Genomic DNA, 17,144 nt, shown 5'->3' with positions numbered 1-17,144 from the left:
GGCGCTGTGTGTAAGTTACGTACCTAGGTAAGATACTCCGTACATACAGGTAACGGGACGCTCCACCACACGGCGCGTATCATTAACCGTTTGGACTCCATCCGCTGGAGCTGACTCCATCTCTACCCAAGTACGAGGTACAGGATATGTACCTAGGTATGTATTCGCCTTATTCCCTGCTCCCCCCTGTCGGTGCCCTGGCCACCCTCCGAGTCGGCAATTCTCTCGTCCTATTATCTCTACCTTCTGCTTGGTCGGGTACGCGAGACGTGTTCGTCGCTTGAGACGCTTTTGCTCGTCTAGATATTCCTTAGCACTCCTCACAACCCCGCCTGGCTTCCATATCCTCCAATGACTCCGCTTCACAATGCCGGCGTCTGAAGAGTTCACTGGAGGATACGCTCCATGACAGCGCTCCAGACAGAGACGCTTTCTAGCGGAACATTCCACCAAGAGCCTCACCTGGACAAATGAAGAGCTGCGGTGGTTCTCGGATAGCCCCTCCCATCATGTATAAGACGACCCAACGATGGCGTTTCAGCTACAGGATGCTTCTCCCCCAACTTGTAGGCTTCTGCAAGTGCCCTCGTGCGTCTCGATTGCTGCAAGCCACTCACTAGCATATCAGACTGCCTTTGCCCCTTAACACACTCAAATCAGCGTGTCCATTGAAGGGAACGAACTTTCTAGGATCCTGACTTCCACGACCCCGCTCGCTAGGCCCTGCGAGAAGCTATCTCGAAGCCTAAAGCCCATTGAGAACCGGATCAAGATAATAGTTTCTTGTCTGTCCACGTAAGAGATGTCTCTTCGACAGCAGTCCAAGCGAGGAGGGCGTCAACGAGGTCATCCCGCAAAAGATGAACATGTGGCTTCAGGGTCGAAAGATGACGGTGCAGGAGTAGCCCCCGAGGCAGGCAATCCCAAGTCACTTCACGACGTGGAGGGAAAAGAAGCGAGGACCTACCCGAAGGATAAGAGTTCAGCTCTAGGTCGCCATAGCGAGAGAGACAGCCTGGGAAGCGATTATCCAGAGAGTGCAGTCTTTTCAAGAAATACCAATGTCACATCGCCATCAGTCGACAATCTGAAAGAAGGTGTGAGCAGCAACTGTTTCCATTTGGACGATGACGAGATGTGGCATGCTATCTGTGTCTCAACATTCAATCAGCGTGGAGACACAAAATTGCTTGCGGACACACTTCAACGAAAACTGTCCGTGATAAAAGACTACCAATTCCTTCTAGAAGCAGTGAGGTGTGAAACTCTGGGGGTGCCAAACCTTCGAGACACCTGCATTCGGCTTTACCTCTTGGTCAAGAGCTGCGGCCCTGCTCCACCAGGATCCCATGTCAACAAGGCTCGCTTTCACGAGCTCTCTGCAGAATATCTCAGCGGGAGCAACGAGGAATTTGCCCAAATTGCCAGCCAGCTTCAAAGAATGCTTAAACGAAAGGCATTCGGAGATGAAAGGGTCGAAAGAGAATTGTCTGTATCACAAATTTCGTATCCGGAGCAAGCCTGGTCTCCCCAAAAGAAGAATAACAAAATGCCATTGCGACCGTCCTTCGGGGAGAAATCACGGAGTCGACGGCAAAATCATGGCACAAAGGAAGAGCTAGACGTCGGCTATCACAAAAAGGACAGCAAATGGTATACCGTTGGCAGGGTTTTCACAATGTTGTGGCATGCCAATGCCACCGGCGTCGGACACACAGAGGACACGGGCTTTACAAGCACTGGCCCGTACAACCAAAAGATTTATAGCCAAATCCGCCGTTTCGCCGTCATCAAACAGGGCCATGGGTTCTCATGGGCAATACCCATCAACACATATCACGGGAAGGGCATTAGCAGGGACAGCTTTGACGAGGAGGATCATCAAGCACACGCCATCATTTACATGGAGGATACTAAGCCAGAAAGGCTTCCTGGAGAGCCTGTCATGTTAAAAACCCCGATCATGGTCGATAAAACAAGCGAAGACAAGAAGCTACACCCTGCAAGTCGCATCCGGTTCGACAAAGTCTTCACCATTGAACATAACGTCAGGGTCAAGAACGTCGGCAAAATATCAGCAGCGTCGATGCCTTATTTTCGTCTCTACTGGCAAGAGCAGCTGGCAGAATTTCTGAAGACGGAAGCGACCATTTGATTGTATGTGGGCGAAAACCTGCGTCTGTCAATCCATATACGTTTCTGCTGCTCCCGGTGGCAACGCCTTCAGCAGCAGGGTGTCAGTCTCATTGAAAGGCGCTCCGACAGTTGGACGCCGTCCACAATGCTGCGGAAGCAGCATGACTTGTGGACGGCATTGTGTGAGTCGCTGAATATGCGCCAGTTAGGTTTCGTTCGTGTGGCCACCCATCCTATCCCACTTTGTTTTGACCGTGGAAACTGGTGAAGACGGAAATCCAACCTGGACGTCTACCCCCTTTTCTTCAGAGCCTCGTTCATTCCAGATTGTCATTGGTATACTGTTTGAGGAATGGTCGCTGCCTTTTTCCTACTTATGCTCCGACTAGTCAGAGTGTATTTACTGTAACCTTCAGCTGTATCAGTCATGACATAACGAATTGCTTAAGTAGTAACGCTAAAACATTGCCAGCGGGACTACGGATTTTCCGCCTTTCCCCTACGACAAAACCGTTACGCGAGTCTGGCTTCATTCCACATTTGAGACGATAGTTTTCCATTTTCCCAGCCTTCCTAAAATGTCTTAGGCTCTCGCTCAGCCTCGCAGCCTCCTCCTTTACATCTTGGCGATTGATCATCTCAGAAACTGGTTGCGTCCTGACCTCCCTAAATGGTAGATCCCAGCCTCATATTCAGCCTGCTTTTCTCTGTCTTTGTACATGCCTACATATTTATTGGCCTCGATCTATGGAAGCATTGACACAAAAGATGTGGCTGGACTAATCAAAAGCAATGATATTGATACCGTGGGGGCCATCATTGCCCATCGGGTAAGAGGCAATTTCCCTCCAGAAGAAACCAATTTTCGACCTGGTCTATCGATTCCCTCCCTGATTGTCACTCAGCGCAAATGCAAGGTACTTGCTCTAAATGGCTTGAGTTTATTGCCTTTGGGCCGCAAGGACCCGACTCAAGCCACTGTCCGATGTACTGATATTATACGGCGTGACACTGTACAAGGGCGTCGAACTCGGCACAGTGCACACTTGGATCGATCCTTTTCCGGAGTCCGGTGGACGGCACTCCGGGCAGTTCAATTCGATCATTGCTGGTTATGGAAGGCAGATCTGGCGGCGACCCAAAGAGCGGCTGAAAGCGGCGCTTCCGCGCCCGACAGCAGCGCAAAGAGTTGGGACGAGAGCAAGCACCTCTGCCGTGACAAGGCTGGCTCGATACCAGTACCGATGACTCGGTATTCGATCAACACCCAAATGTGGACACTTCCGAGTGACGAACTACGGAAAAGCTCTAATTATCGCCGGTCATTTCAATAATGCAACGCCGTCAATGACGGTCGAAGGAAAACAGGCAACATAGAACGGTCCCTGTGAACAGTGGCGAAGAGATCCAACCATTTACGACCTTATGCGAGGCAAAAGCAATATCAACAGTGCGCCTTTCGGGGGGAAGCGGAACCTGCATGCCGTTGTCAGGTTGTTTATGACTCCGCTGTTCATTCAGGGAGACTGTCACTCGTGCTTTCGAAGCTTCCAGTCAAAAACGCCATAGATTGGAAGGACGAGTTACGATTTGCGCCGTTGAGCATATGCCGGTGTCAGAAGGTCACCGGCGTGCGAATGATAGGTCAGTATCTGCGGAACTCTTTTTATGTATTTCTCATCAGTCTTTACAGTGTCTAGCAGCAGCCGCGAGAGAGAGACAGGTTCCTTTCCGACGGTTAGCTCATGTCCATCTCGTCATTAACAAAATTTACACATGACTCAATTTCTACTCCGCATTTGAGATATTGCGATCCAGTTAGGTCGTTCAAGTCTACTGTGCGAAGTGGAAAGCAAAAAAACAAAAAGAAAACTAAATTCCGAAAGCTTGGCTCGGGAGAGAAGCCACGGCATATCCGTCGCGTCAGTAGCTTCTGACTGGATCAAATTTGGCGGTGAGCAGTTTCGCATTGGATTGCTGCCCAAAATGAAGCGAAAAGGTCGACGGCACACTCTTGGACAGCAGCCAATCTACTCTTCGCTCGAGAAGACTTTGGCGTAGGGCAAACAGGAAGTGCGCCTCGAGACAAACAGATTTGACCGTGCTTTTGACGTTGCCGCGTATCCTGTATCGAAGAGAGGAACACGCACTCATACCTCTTTGTGTCTGACCACGTGTCATATACACAGCGTTGAATGAGGAATGAGCCTGTCGTGTACAGGTTGACAGCATCATTCGGCGCAGCCCAGCATCGGATCCGAGGAGGCAACAAAGAAACGGTACCGCAATTCGGTCAGGATACGCTCTAACCAGGCAAACCCACAAGCGATAAAGTAGTGGCCATCTTACCGCTATGTGTTCAGGGAAGAACGAATGTGCACCGTTCCAGGGCCTTGGGTAACGGTAAGTGTCACTGTGCCAATAGCCCGTGCGATTGGGAGAAAGGCACCGTTGATCGACTCTTTAGGCCTAGCCCGTTCATCAGCCTCAATTCCTTTCACGCAATATCCGTTGTGCTGGGATGTCTCTGTTGCTGAAGATGAGACCGAAGTTGCTGATGCTGACTGTGTCGGATGGGGCCACTATTCCAGGGCAGCTGTCTCCATTTTCGAGCCTTGGATCCTGTTTTCACGCCGACCTCAACGTGGCCTGTTCCTTGAATGACTTGGCACTCTGAGATCCCAGGTGCAAATATCCAGGCTAGGCTCCCATTGTCGAGAAAGGAAAAAAAAACAAGGTTCTGCTGTCTAGGAAAGGTCGACAATCATCTTGTGTTTGGTTCTGCCGGAGGGCAATCTAGTTGGACTCGAGGGTGCAGCTATGTGGCTCTTGTCCCTCTCAATCTGCAGGCTGGTAGGTGTTACTTCTGTCATGATGTCATTGATTCGGTCTCGAACGCATCGATTTGTTGCTTTTCATCGCGCATAGCCCCTCAGAACGTCTTGATCCTACCAAAGGAATATTTCCCTATAGCGGTCTAAAGATGTTGCAAACGCTCCAATGCTCGCAGGAGACGTGATTTCTTCATACCGTTTGGTTTTTACTAAGTCAATCGAGGCATTCGAGCAGACACTTTCTGTGAGGGTAAGGGTCTGCTGACGAGGCTCAGGATAGGGGTGTTAGTAAGGCCGTAGAGTGCACAAAGAACGTTTACAAGGCTGAGGACATTGTAAAAAGGCAAAGACTCTAAAACGGCCTGGAGGGAGATAACATCTTCACCAGTCATGCCTTGCCATCCTAGACTTTGGACTCTGGCTCTCAGCTGAGGCACATCTGGAATCTGACTGGGCAAACAGGATCCACCACGCATCGCTTCAAATTCAACAGGCGATCACAAAATTGACCAACGGATCGAGTGGGAAACAGGCAAAGACATCTTTGATCTCTCGTATACTAGTTCCCCCTGGCTCATTCTGGGACACCAATTGGCCATGAAATCAGCGAGGACCTCACGGTTCGAAGCAGCTCAGCCTCGGGATGTATCAACTATGGCAGGGTTTATCCACGGGGGATACGAGGGTCGTCACATGGCCGCAATGATACTCTTCGTCCATTTTCGCGCCTGCGGCAGCACGTCTCAGACATCTGTTGTCTAGTGTGGTGTAACATTGCTAACCCGAACCGGCAGTCTGCCTTGTGATTTCCTTCGCGATCCCCTATGATTCCTTCGAAAATGGCACATGATATCTTGTGAGAGGGCGGAGGGGCCTTGTGCGGCAGACTGTCTGGATTTTGCATCGACCAAGTGACACGAGTGTTGGTGATGGTAGCGCCTTGGTCGAACGCTGGAGTGAGCAGGCCAAAGAATTATCGTTCAGAGGTGGATACGAGGAGAGCCCGGTCTGACCAGGGCTGGATTGGTAGGAGGACAAGTTCAGCCTGTACCCAATTTCGTGAGCTGTAATAGCTTAACACGGTAATTTTCATCGTGTCCCCAATCCACGGCCAGATAGGTCTGGTTAGAGGGAGCTGCGGCGGAGTGGTTGTAATGTATTGGGTTTTGTTATACCGAGAACAGAACGCACAAGAAAAGCTGTCTAGATGCAAGAGTGACACCAGACTCCGCGCAGTAACAATATACATAAACGAGAGCCTAGGGAGGATGGTCTTTACATGCCGGACCCCACAATCAGCCCCCTAGCCATAGCCCCAGAATGCCCTTCTAAACTCAGATCATCCTCAGGCGGGGCCTCGGATTTGCGGGGTAAATATATATATGTTGCCGGACCGAATGGTTGAGAATCTCATGTGCCTGGTAAGCCGGTAAAGCCATGCGCATACCCCAAATATCGAACATGACCAACAGAGCCTAGCGGAGCCCAATACAAACCTGTTGCAGTTGAAAAGGTAACACGACAGTAGCAGGGCTAGAAGATTCCAACCATCGCTGTTTCTTTGAATGGCCCGTCATCTTCAACCAGCCTTTGGATAAGCGTGGTCGGAAAGCTCTGAACTTCTCGGACGCCTTCGTTTCAGTGGACGATTCTGCCATTGAAGCTCCTGACTGTCGGTGGCGTCCGATAGAGGAGTAAAGATCTCGTCCTCAAGAGTGAATGAAAATCCCGAATACTCCGGGTCTTCGCTAAAATCCGTCAGAGGGATGTAATTGATATTGCTCTCAAGCCACGTTGCCCTCACGTAGTCTGCAACAGTCTTGGTCGAAAACCTCTCATTAAGATCACTCATGAAGACGAAGCGGATGAGGGACCACCATGACGATTGCACACACCCGAGGATCCACATGGAGACGGAGCCTGACAGAGTTTCCGCGTCCCGGCCTCGTAGGTCCCAAGCGATAGATGAGTATTGAGTCAACGGAGGAACACAGGGTTGTTCTTCTAAGACTTGGGGATGTGACAAGGTGACCACAAGCGGCTGAGTCAGAAAGGGAAGAATATCACCGTTCCGTTCCTCTTGGTGATGGGCTTGGAGATGCAGGACTTCATCATCCTCGGTTAGAGATTGTTGTGTCATCACATCGGGTTGCAGGTCGTCAAATTGATCGTGCCCAAATAGTATGTCTGCCTCCCTGGACATCAGATCCGGGCCTTCAGTCACCATATCATTTAGTGTATTGAAGCCCACAGTCAGATCGGCCAACTCTCTCAGTAACTGCGCCCGTCGCTCGGGGAGCTCTTTCAGAGCCTCCTGTGACAACACGTCCACAGTCAGACCGCCCGCTGCTCTCATCTGCACGTCTTCTTGAAGCGCGGCATACTCTTTTGTCAGGCTCACAAGTCTATCCTTCACTTCCTGCCTGTGGCATGACATTGCCGATAGTCGGTCTTGGGTAGTTGCTTCATACGGGGGCAAGAGGCTCACTTTGACATTCTTCTCGTTCGGTCTCTTATGGAACCAGCTAGGAGTCGCTTCGGTCATTTGAATGCCGACCTCTGAATCATCCTCATCAGAAGCCGAGGGCCCTAATAGGTCCTCATAAAGCCTTTTCTCGGACTCTTTCAACTCCCATTCCGCAGGGGCTAGATTCGACTCCACTACGTCAAGATCAATATCTTGGGCCTCCAACTCTTGGAAGGTTAAGCCCATCTCCTGAAAGCTGGTCGTCGTATTGTCATGGTGTGTTTGACGGTGAAACGCCTCGTTTGCCTTTAAGAAATCACGAAAAACTTTGTGCAGGCGATTTCGCGTGTGCTTCATCCAGTTCCGTTTGTCTCTTGCTCGGATCCTGAGAGCTTGGACTTTCAGCCGCTGCCGCCTGATCATTTGGACCTTGGTGATGAAATGAACATGGTTGTCTACCTGGTCTAGGTGAACCCATGGAGTGTTGTGGTTTATTGAATCCTCCTTAATAAGAGCAGGGGCTAAGTCCAAAGGGTTGTATGCATCTGGCAGGGGAACCGCTTCTCGATCCCAGGGTATGTGTGCGTCGTACGAGGCTCCGGCGGTCATAGCCAAATCCCGTTCTAATTTTAGTGTATCCACTATGTATTTTTCATCTTTAAGCGTTGTCGCGAGCAACTCGGGCGCTGATCCTCCATCCGCGGTAGAATTGCCATTCTCCGAGGAGGGCGAACACCCTGCGTCGTGGATGGAGGCGTGAACTGACGATTGGCGGGGAGATCTGGCCCTACATGGCACGGTAAGTCTGGCGCTATATCATGTCAAGGAATTGTAGACGTACCCGACAACATGACCGCACAATTCCAGTGCTCGATTCCATGGCGGTTCGGTGGGCAGCAATGCCATAAGCCGGTGGATTCCATGAACAGCTGTCTTCACAATGGTATGGGCAAAGCTGGCCAGTTTGACTCGTCTGGCAGGTAATGGCAAGCTGAATCAAGGGAATGGGAACGGACCAAACAGAAAGAAATGATGCTGGGGGATCAACGGCGAGGATATACACGAGGCCAAGTAAAGGAAAAGAACTACCTAACTAGGAGTATAGCTTGATCGATGGCAATCACGACCAATCGCCACTGCTCCCGGTCGATGAGCCATGCCCTACATCAGCCGCAAACATGTAACCTGACTGTGGAGGGAGTGTCGATGGCAGATGTTGTGTACTTGGTAGGGAGAAAGGCAGAGAAAGACGGCAATGCGGCATGGCTTGTTGGTGGCTCCAGGGCTTCTCCCAGGAGGAGCGACATCCGAAGCACCTACTGTCCAAGTATATGACCCACAGCCCTGCCCGTATTGAACCCCTACACCCGCTGCACCCCCCTGCAAACACCCACAGGCGCCGAGACACCGACACGAGCCGCCCGCCCACTGGGTACATACAGCAACTACCGTTAATTGGCCCAGGCATCACGCAGACGCCCACCAAGCCCGTAAATGTATTGAATTCTTTTGGTCTGACACCTCGTATTTGCAAACTGCGGCTGCGCTGCTGTCACTCATTGATTGGACTTCCTCAGCCACTTCGTCGTTTCTACATTCACCACCTACCTTTTCCTTGTACCGAGCACACCCTACACTGCCCTCGTCACTGGCACAGTCTTCACCACCTACAATCCCCGTCACTTGTGCCAATCACGCCGCATGGCCTCAGGCTCGTGCCTAATCCCACCTACTGGGAACTAAAGTGCACGCATCTTGTTCAAGTGCGGAATCTGTTCTCAGAATGCCTATCGCCTCCATGGTCACCGATTACGAAGTCCTGCTGCATACACTAGCACTTTCACGCATAGGTAGAGCAACATGGAGTCCCTTTCTCGTCTCTGGGAGTGCGGCTCTTACACTGGATAGGGCTAGATAAGGGGCTCCCTTAATGCAATCCTTCGTGGCTCCGCCCAACATGACTAGAAATACTGTCGTCGTCCTCCATTCTCTTGTATGGCCTCATACGACCCAGTCAAAAGGTATGGGACATCGTGGAGGACATTTGAGGATGGATCTGAACGGAGAGTTGTTGTCAACGGAGGTGAGGCTCACACCCTAGCTGATTCACGTACCGGGTTCAACTTCGCCAGGCCGATATTGTTTCCAAGACAAAGATACTTCAGAGTTGATTCCAATCTCGAACGCGATATCGCCCCAACAACGAAGGTATGTCCGTCAATATTCCTTTCCTCTTGATCCAGGGCCTTGCTCACATGAAGGGTTAGAAACATACCGCGAACCACAGATCATGAACCAGCTCAAACGCAAAGGGGTGACCATCGTCGTCGCTCTGATGGAGAGTTCAACTTGCGAGGGACCGGAAGAGAGTCTTGTACAGCACGTGACAGACTCGATGCAGATCCTGATCCTGTCAGGAACAATGTACCAATCCGCAGCAGTCGAATGTCCCAATCTACTCCAGAGACATCGACTGTTGTGGCAGCGTCTCGCCCGTCTGCCGCTGGCGTTGAGTTTATTCGGATCGAATACAACGATTTTCCGGGGTGCAGTCGCTTTATAGACCGCGACCCCAGCATTCTGTCTGCCGATCTGCAGAGCTTTCTCGATGCCGCAGTTCAGGCGGTAAGAAATCACGATCGTATACTATCGCTGCGATGCATCCAGCGATATGTGATCATCAAAAAGTGCCGAAACTTGACTGCCGAAGATCGCCACAATTACCTTTCTTTACTAGGACGTAAAGATCCTAACGAGCCAACCTGGCATGAATATTGCAGTGACCGCGAAAAGACCTCCGGTGAAGTACATCGAAGATTTCAGGAAAGCTTGAGGGCCTTACAACAAAATGACATGGATCCGCCCGGGTCACAGAGTCGGTGTCTCAACGAGGCGGATACACGCAGTTATGGCCAACTATTGCCTGCCGGTTGGGACATTTCCTATAGAAGGCCGGTCGTTTCTCACGCTGGTCATTTTCCCTACCCTTCGGCGTCAGCCTATACACAATCAGTAGCATATCCAACAGTAGCACAAAGAAGAGAGCTGTCCTCCATTGACAGTATCCACCAAACAAGTGCTTCCGGAATTCCAACCAAGGCGGAGGCTGCAACTGGACAAGATGTGCACTCTGCACCCTCTGCTCTGTCGGCCTCACGGACAAGTGTCAATTATCAGCGAGACACAAGGGGAAGCGACCAGCAGCAAGATGCAACAAAATCTCGTGCTTATTTGAGGTCTTCACACTCGTATGATGCATATGACTACAGACACAAGCCACCCACAGCTGGCGGTCTTGAGAATGTCGAATTCAGAGGCAATAACAAGGATCAGTTGGCGGCGGATTCCGAACGGCTTGATCCTCGTTACATATTACGCAGTGACGGTGCCACCTTCTTTTGCGAAGGTAGAGTATTTTCCTTAATGCACCACGAGCCCTTGGGCCTAAGACGTGGCGACCCCCCTGTTCGTGGTTTCGACAAGCGAAGTGTGAGTGAAGGACCTAAAGGGGTGCTCATTTACAGCAAGATCAGAAGGATGGCTGTTGTCAGGAAACGGCAAGGGTACTCCATCTGCGTCCCTATCAATTCCTACGGAGGGCGAGGCGTGGGGCAGAAGAAAATGGGCTCTGAGATGCAGGCTCACGCCATTGCATATCCAAGCTATCAAGATCCGCCTCCTGGGCCGCTCCCAGAAGAGCCTCAATTCAAGAAAAGACCGATAGCTGTGGATCTCAACCAAGGTCACGACTTGGAAGCTGGCAGCCGAATCCATTTCGGAAAGTTGCAATCTATTGAATGGAACGTGAAAGTCATGGATATTGGCTTCATTGCTCCGAAGTCCTTGAATGACTTTGAGGCGTACTGGAGAGAAGAGTACTTCCCATCAGAAGGCCCGCGAGTCGATAACAACACAAGACGTTAAGCATCTGCATAGAGTGGTCGCAAGGAAGAACTTGCCGCATTCTATCGGTGCTCACATCACTCAACATCCATACGTATGAGAGCCTCGGTTTCATGAGATTGTCACTTAGCAAACTGGGCCGTTTCTGTACTTGGGATTTCCGGTTTTGGTATTCAAGAATGAAAACCGTTCAATTGTTTCGATTTTCAGCTATGTTGGGGCCCTCACACTCTTTTTAAGGCGGCCTTGCAGGACGCAATCGGTGAAAATTAGCTATGGGGCCAGCAGTGAGCCGGGAGGAAATCATTCGTGTATGCGACTTTCGCAAGCTGCTTTTGGTGGATGACATGGGCAAGTGTTATGGGCAAATTGACTGGGTCTGTTCAGTTCGTATGACTTGTCAGTTCTTGGTTGAATTGGGCAATCTATTCGGCAGAAGCATTCAGACCATGCTATGTAAGTATGGCTGCGATAACCTGACGATACCTTTCGGCTTTTTTTTCCCTCAAACAAAGGCAATCCCCCTCGTTGATTCAAGCCTTTCCCTTCTTCTTCTTCTTTTTGGTTGAAGGCGATATTGGTGTCCGAGACTTCTGCTGCCTGCCAGCGCGCACGTAATTTGACAGAGCCAATGATGGTGTGAGATGGAAATGTGACCAGCCTTTTCTGTTCAAAGTGGCTGCCTTGCTGTACTTGTATGGCCTGGAACTTTTGTAGCTTGTCAGCAGACGACTACCCATCTGCTCGACTCCAGGGATGGAAGCTGTTAGCAGTAGTTGGGCGTTGCCGGTCCTTCAATCCAGACCAACTTGCAGACAAAGGGGCGTTGGGCGTTTCAATCTCGAATGGTAGCGACATCAATTCCTCGGTACGGCTGAAGCGTCACTAACGTTGAAGATGTACACAGAACATAGTGACAGCCTGACCACGTATCGACATGTATCAGAGTGGGCAGACATAGATGGCTTGGTTGACTGCAGATATGGAAGCCTATGGCGCTGGTTGTGAAAACATACATCATACAGGGTACTACGAACACATCAACACGGCACGACGCATGGTACGCAGCGCAAGGCCACGCGCAGAATCCACTGGACATCAACGGCAGGCTGCATTCATCTTCCATCTATGCACGGGAAGATAGTACACCCACGTCCATCCACGCAACATGAACTGCCAGCACAGCACTTTACACGCCCCACAGATATGGGAGCACACAAAGGGTCCTTACAGACGAGGATTCTGATCCGTCACTGTTTGGCATGGGTAGGATCTACCACGGAGAAAGGTGCACACACAGGTACGAAATACACAAGTATCTTGGATATGTACTCTGTACATGTATGTTTCTAGGTTGATTCTTTTGGTGGTCATTCCAAGTCATTATGAATTACTACCCATTTTTGCAAGGACGGTGAAAAAAGAAAGGCCGTTTATCCTCATATCTCATTTCGGTACCTTTCCAACCTGTTCCCGGCAACTAGAATTCTGAAAGAGCCCATTAGTTACTTTGTTTCTGATGGAAGCCTGCGTGGCGGGTATGATTGTGATGTCGTGCGCACACAAGCTGGGCAGGATTGCAGAACCTGCGACAGCCCGATTCAAAACAGGGCGCGGCGCGCCAAAACTGACGAGGAAGCCATCAAGGCCTCACGGTCAAGGTCGATTCGGTCAGACCTCTAACGAGCTACAACATCTCATCTTTCAGGTCCCCGTCAACGCTCCCCCCTGGACCATCACCGCCCCCGCCGCCTCCGCCAAGCTCCCTAACCTCGGCGGTCTCCCAGCAGAGACTGGTCAGATCGAGCATCCAGCGTTGGTGCTGCTCCTCTAGAAACTCGATCGTCAAGGGCTTCGGCCAGGACTTGAACGTCGCATCCGACGCGGGGTCCTTCAGCATCTTGTCGTATTTCTTGAAGGAGACGCGGTGGTGCGAGATGTTCTGCCAACTGTCGTCCATGTCGATGTGAAGCTGGGAGCCTGAGAAGAGCTCAAATCTAGGATCGAATTGTCAGATTAGGGTGCCATGTAATATTAAGTATTTTAGCTGGGGTAAGAGCCAGACCAGCCCGCACGTTGTCGTGCAGCAAATAAGAGTGATCGTAGATAGTTTCGCCTTATCAGAACTCAAAACTCACCCAATGTAGACGCCGTTCGCGCTGCCGAGACTGATGATCTTTGCGCCAGGTGAAGTCTTTACTAGGTGGTAGATTTCACAGTAAGGAATCAGATCCTGATGACTCGGATACTGTGGGAAGAAGGGGAATTTGAGCTTTTGGGTTGAAATCCCCCGGGGGTAAATGCCGTCAGCTGACCGTCACCTTTCTCGCTCAGGTTGACTCTCTAGGAGTTCAAGGCAGACTTACGAAATGGAGATCTCGAGACTTGTTCTCGTCGTACTTGACGTCCCAGAAGTGTCGCAGGACGATTTGGTCGGTGCGCGAGAGATTGCCGATGGTGTTATGCGGCAGGGCCGTGATCTGGTAGTTGGTGGGAGGCCGATTCGCGAAGTCGAAGCTCGAGCTGGTCTTTGCCGACACGGGCCTCGAGTCGTGAAGAGACCCCGTCGTGCCATTTGGCATCATGGGCGCATGGGAGAGAGGCGGCGTGTATGATGTGGGAGGTGCTGGCTGATGCGAGGCTGAGATGGAGGGTTGGGAATTGTGGACGGAACCGGATCGAGAAAAGCGCCGCATGCTGAGAAACGGGGACATAGTCCTGAGAAAGAGCGATGAAGAGAAGAAAATAATTTGTTTGTTCAATGTGACTTATTGGGCCGAACAAATACGCCAGCAGGGGGTGAAGAACAAAATCCTGGTGGCGCGTGTAGAGGGCAAATGTTGGATTGATGGGAAAAAGATGGTGGCAGGCCCTTTGCCGGTTTTGCCCTTTTGGGGATAGAGCCTCCCTAGCGGGAGAAAGCGCGCTAGTCTCTATTTATATAGTGATGCCTAGTCTGTATCTGGTCAAGCGCCGGATAAGACCCGACTTAAAACTTGAAAGTCCGATGGAAGCCGTGGTGGAAACCAACCTCCCTCCTCCCTCTTAGAGGAGATCACATATCGAAGTGTCCTCCAGCTCGTGCCAGGCTGATTCCTTGGGCTGCTCTCCTTTATCTTTGTTGACGTAAATCTGGTGAGCCCGGGTCCCAGGATCGTCGAATGCCGCAGCAGCTCATGCGTCCCTCCAAGGAACTCCGGAGCTTTGGCCGCATTGTGACCTGCCGAGAGGGCATGCGAGGAAAACAGAATCTTCCTAATGCAACGCGATGCGTCCTTTCAAAATAGACAGAAAACCAGATCATGGGCGACCTGCTCCATATAATACTCTCATAATTTCTTAATCACCCTCAGCGAATTCCAGGGCGGAGAAGCTCTAGGCGACTACGACCCATGCCTTCGGGGCGGAAGAACTCCCACCGCCCGCTTTTCCCGCTAACCGAATGCGGATACTTTCCAGATCCAGCGAGCAGACATTTCCATCCAAGACGATTCGGCCTCATTCTGCGCCGGTTGGATGGTATTGGGACAAATTCAGATCTCCCATTCCAGAAACCCCAATTATGCTGTCCTGCTCTCCAGGGGATTCAGTCTCACCATTCCCTCTCGCCCAATGGCTGATTTTCTCAACTGAGTTCCGTCCTAACGAAATGCTGGAGCCTGGCGACTCAATAACCCTGCAGAAGCCCCTTACGAGGTTCCTGTTTCCAAATAATCTCTCGATTTCACCTAGACTTGCTCATTTTCCCGCAAAAAGTCTGTGAAAAGCGGAACGATACATACCCACACCCGCTCTCTTCGGAGCATCAGGCACCCATGTGAATGGGAACCATGCTTTGCGTTGTCGTGGGCAGGTACTTATATCTCGGACTTCACGCCCTATAAGGTTTCTTATAACTATATCAATTATCTCGATGACCACGTCCATGCCCACAAGCTAAATCGCAAAATATCGGCCTCTGATGCAACATGACGTCCACCACCCCAAAGGCGACCTCTCTCCGCGTCGGAATCCTCCTGATCCCACCGGTGCAGCTCCTCGATGCCTCGGCCATTGATCTCTTCGGTATGCTCACCCACGAATACCTCGAAGCATGCGGCCTGCCCAAGCCGCTCATTGAACTGGCTATCCCGGTCGAGATCCACTACATTGCCGCCTCCGGGTCAGGTACTCACGCCTCCATGACATCCTCCGCGACGCTCCCGGTGACGGATCCTCTGTCATCGCCAGCCGTTCAACCGGGTCAACTCGATGCACTTCTCATCCCGGGTCCAGATCCAAATCTGGTCCCTGACGAGGATGTGTTGGCTTTCCTCCGCGCACACAAGAAAGCCGACAAGACCGACTTCTTGATCATCTGCACTGGAAGCTTTCCTGCGGGCTATGCAGGGCTCCTGGATGGCAAGAAAATCACCGGCCCGCGAGGTCTATTGGGAAAATTGAATGAGAAATTTCCCGCTGCAAAGTTTGTGGATAGGAGATGGGAGAGAGATGGAAGAATTTGGTCGTCTGGTAGGTAATCAGCCATGGGGTTCTTGATACTCTCTCGTTCTCCCTCCCTGTCGCTCTGTTTCAACTATACCGCACCCACTAATAGCATATATCTAGGCGGGATCACCAATGGTCTAGATCTAACAGCAGCGTATTTGCACTACAAAGTTCAAAAGGAGCTTGCAGATCTTGTCTGCGCCATGGCAGAAGTGGGTGATCGCACACAAGACTATGACAGCGGCAAAGTGAGCAACACACTTTGGTGGGTGTGGTTGATGTTGCGGTCGTTGGTGAAAGGTAAGAGCAAAGGAGGCAACAAGGACAGAAAGAAAGAAGAGTGAAAAAGGCATTGGCGAAGTAACGGCCGCCTTGAGGCAAATTGGGGCATTGAGCTGGTGGTGACTTTCCAAGAAACATCCCTATCTATCCTTCTGTATTGTGGAACAGCACCACATGGGCAGGTTGAGCTGACAAGTGATGTTTGGCGAATGGCTCCTGGCGACTGTTTGGAATAGCCGCTGTTTTCGTGCAACCGAACTGGGCATATCGTGCGAGCTCTGATGTTGTTGTTTTAAGTCCACTCGCTTCCTTTGCGCACACCAAATCCCGCCTCAATCTCTTCACCATTTGTAGGTCCACGCTTTGCCTGGGGCACTATTCATCCATGCTCACCACCGAATCTGCACGCCTAGAGCCTTAAATCCGGCTTTGTCCACCAGGCCCTTTTCAGGCTGCACCGCTTGACTTTCACCACTTACCCGACACTCTGAGAGATGGGTATGGTGGTACATGTAACAGCTGTATCGGTATGGCGCCTATCTTTGCTTGTTTGGAACCGCATGAGGAGTTCCTGCCATGCGCATATGAGACATGGGATTTTGAGTTGGCGCTCAAAAGAAGTGCAGAAAACAGAATGGTTGCCCCATTGAGAGGCTAGGTTGATAGCCTTGGCTCTTCGTGTCCAAGTTGTCCGTCGACCCTCTCTTCTGACCCTCGACTACTTAGCCAAAAGTCAGCAATCAAATCCCATCGGTAACCATGGATGAGGGCAACGTACCCGGACGAGCACACTGGTGTGGCGACTTTGACAGAAACAACAGTTCGGAGTCTTACGTCTCGCTGAAGGAGCATGCTCAACGCAAATTCTGTGCAACAGTAAAAAGTGCTAAGACTAGCAGGCGGAGTGTACTCGACGCCAACTCTATGAAACGGATAGCAGGAACTTCAGCTTGGCCCGCAGTTGCAATCATAGAGAAATAACAGCTCAAAGCGTTGAGCCTAGCTGCCGGAGCAAAGAGTACTCAATGCAGATC

At 51.0% G+C, this 17,144-nt stretch overlaps 5 protein-coding genes across 5 annotated transcripts; 3 read left to right on the top strand and 2 right to left on the bottom strand.

The window, feature by feature from the left end:
* Nucleotides 1-802: 802 nt before the first annotated feature.
* On the top strand, nucleotides 803-2,155 carry Z519_10860 (uncharacterized protein; the record flags this gene model as incomplete). Its single annotated transcript, XM_016768575.1, has 1 exon — nucleotides 803-2,155. The coding sequence occupies one exon, from the start codon at nucleotides 803-805 to the stop codon at nucleotides 2,153-2,155; it is 1,353 nt and encodes a 450-aa protein (XP_016614962.1).
* A 4,394-nt stretch (nucleotides 2,156-6,549) lies between these two features.
* Z519_10859 (uncharacterized protein) lies at nucleotides 6,550-8,343 on the bottom strand (the record flags this gene model as incomplete). The annotated part of the gene is made up of 2 exons (XM_016768574.1): nucleotides 6,550-8,224; nucleotides 8,279-8,343. The coding sequence occupies 2 exons, from the start codon at nucleotides 8,341-8,343 to the stop codon at nucleotides 6,550-6,552; spliced, it is 1,740 nt and encodes a 579-aa protein (XP_016614961.1).
* Nucleotides 8,344-9,882: 1,539 nt separating this feature from the next.
* Z519_10858 (uncharacterized protein) lies at nucleotides 9,883-11,361 on the top strand (the record flags this gene model as incomplete). The annotated part of the gene is made up of 1 exon (XM_016768573.1): nucleotides 9,883-11,361. One exon carries the CDS (start codon nucleotides 9,883-9,885, stop codon nucleotides 11,359-11,361), a length of 1,479 nt encoding a protein of 492 aa, XP_016614960.1.
* A 1,666-nt stretch (nucleotides 11,362-13,027) lies between these two features.
* Z519_10857 (uncharacterized protein) lies at nucleotides 13,028-13,925 on the bottom strand (the record flags this gene model as incomplete). Its single annotated transcript, XM_016768572.1, has 3 exons — nucleotides 13,028-13,337; nucleotides 13,479-13,612; nucleotides 13,707-13,925. The coding sequence occupies 3 exons, from the start codon at nucleotides 13,923-13,925 to the stop codon at nucleotides 13,028-13,030; spliced, it is 663 nt and encodes a 220-aa protein (XP_016614959.1).
* A 1,383-nt stretch (nucleotides 13,926-15,308) lies between these two features.
* On the top strand, nucleotides 15,309-16,172 carry Z519_10856 (uncharacterized protein; the record flags this gene model as incomplete). Its single annotated transcript, XM_016768571.1, has 2 exons — nucleotides 15,309-15,852; nucleotides 15,949-16,172. 2 exons carry the CDS (start codon nucleotides 15,309-15,311, stop codon nucleotides 16,170-16,172), a joined length of 768 nt encoding a protein of 255 aa, XP_016614958.1.
* Nucleotides 16,173-17,144: the final 972 nt, after the last annotated feature.

This window comes from Cladophialophora bantiana, assembly GCF_000835475.1.
Source record: "Cladophialophora bantiana CBS 173.52 unplaced genomic scaffold supercont1.20, whole genome shotgun sequence".
NCBI lineage: Eukaryota > Fungi > Ascomycota > Eurotiomycetes > Chaetothyriales > Herpotrichiellaceae > Cladophialophora > Cladophialophora bantiana.
The sequence above is the reverse complement of the archived record's forward strand: the minus strand, read 5'-3'. Positions and strand labels throughout refer to the sequence as shown.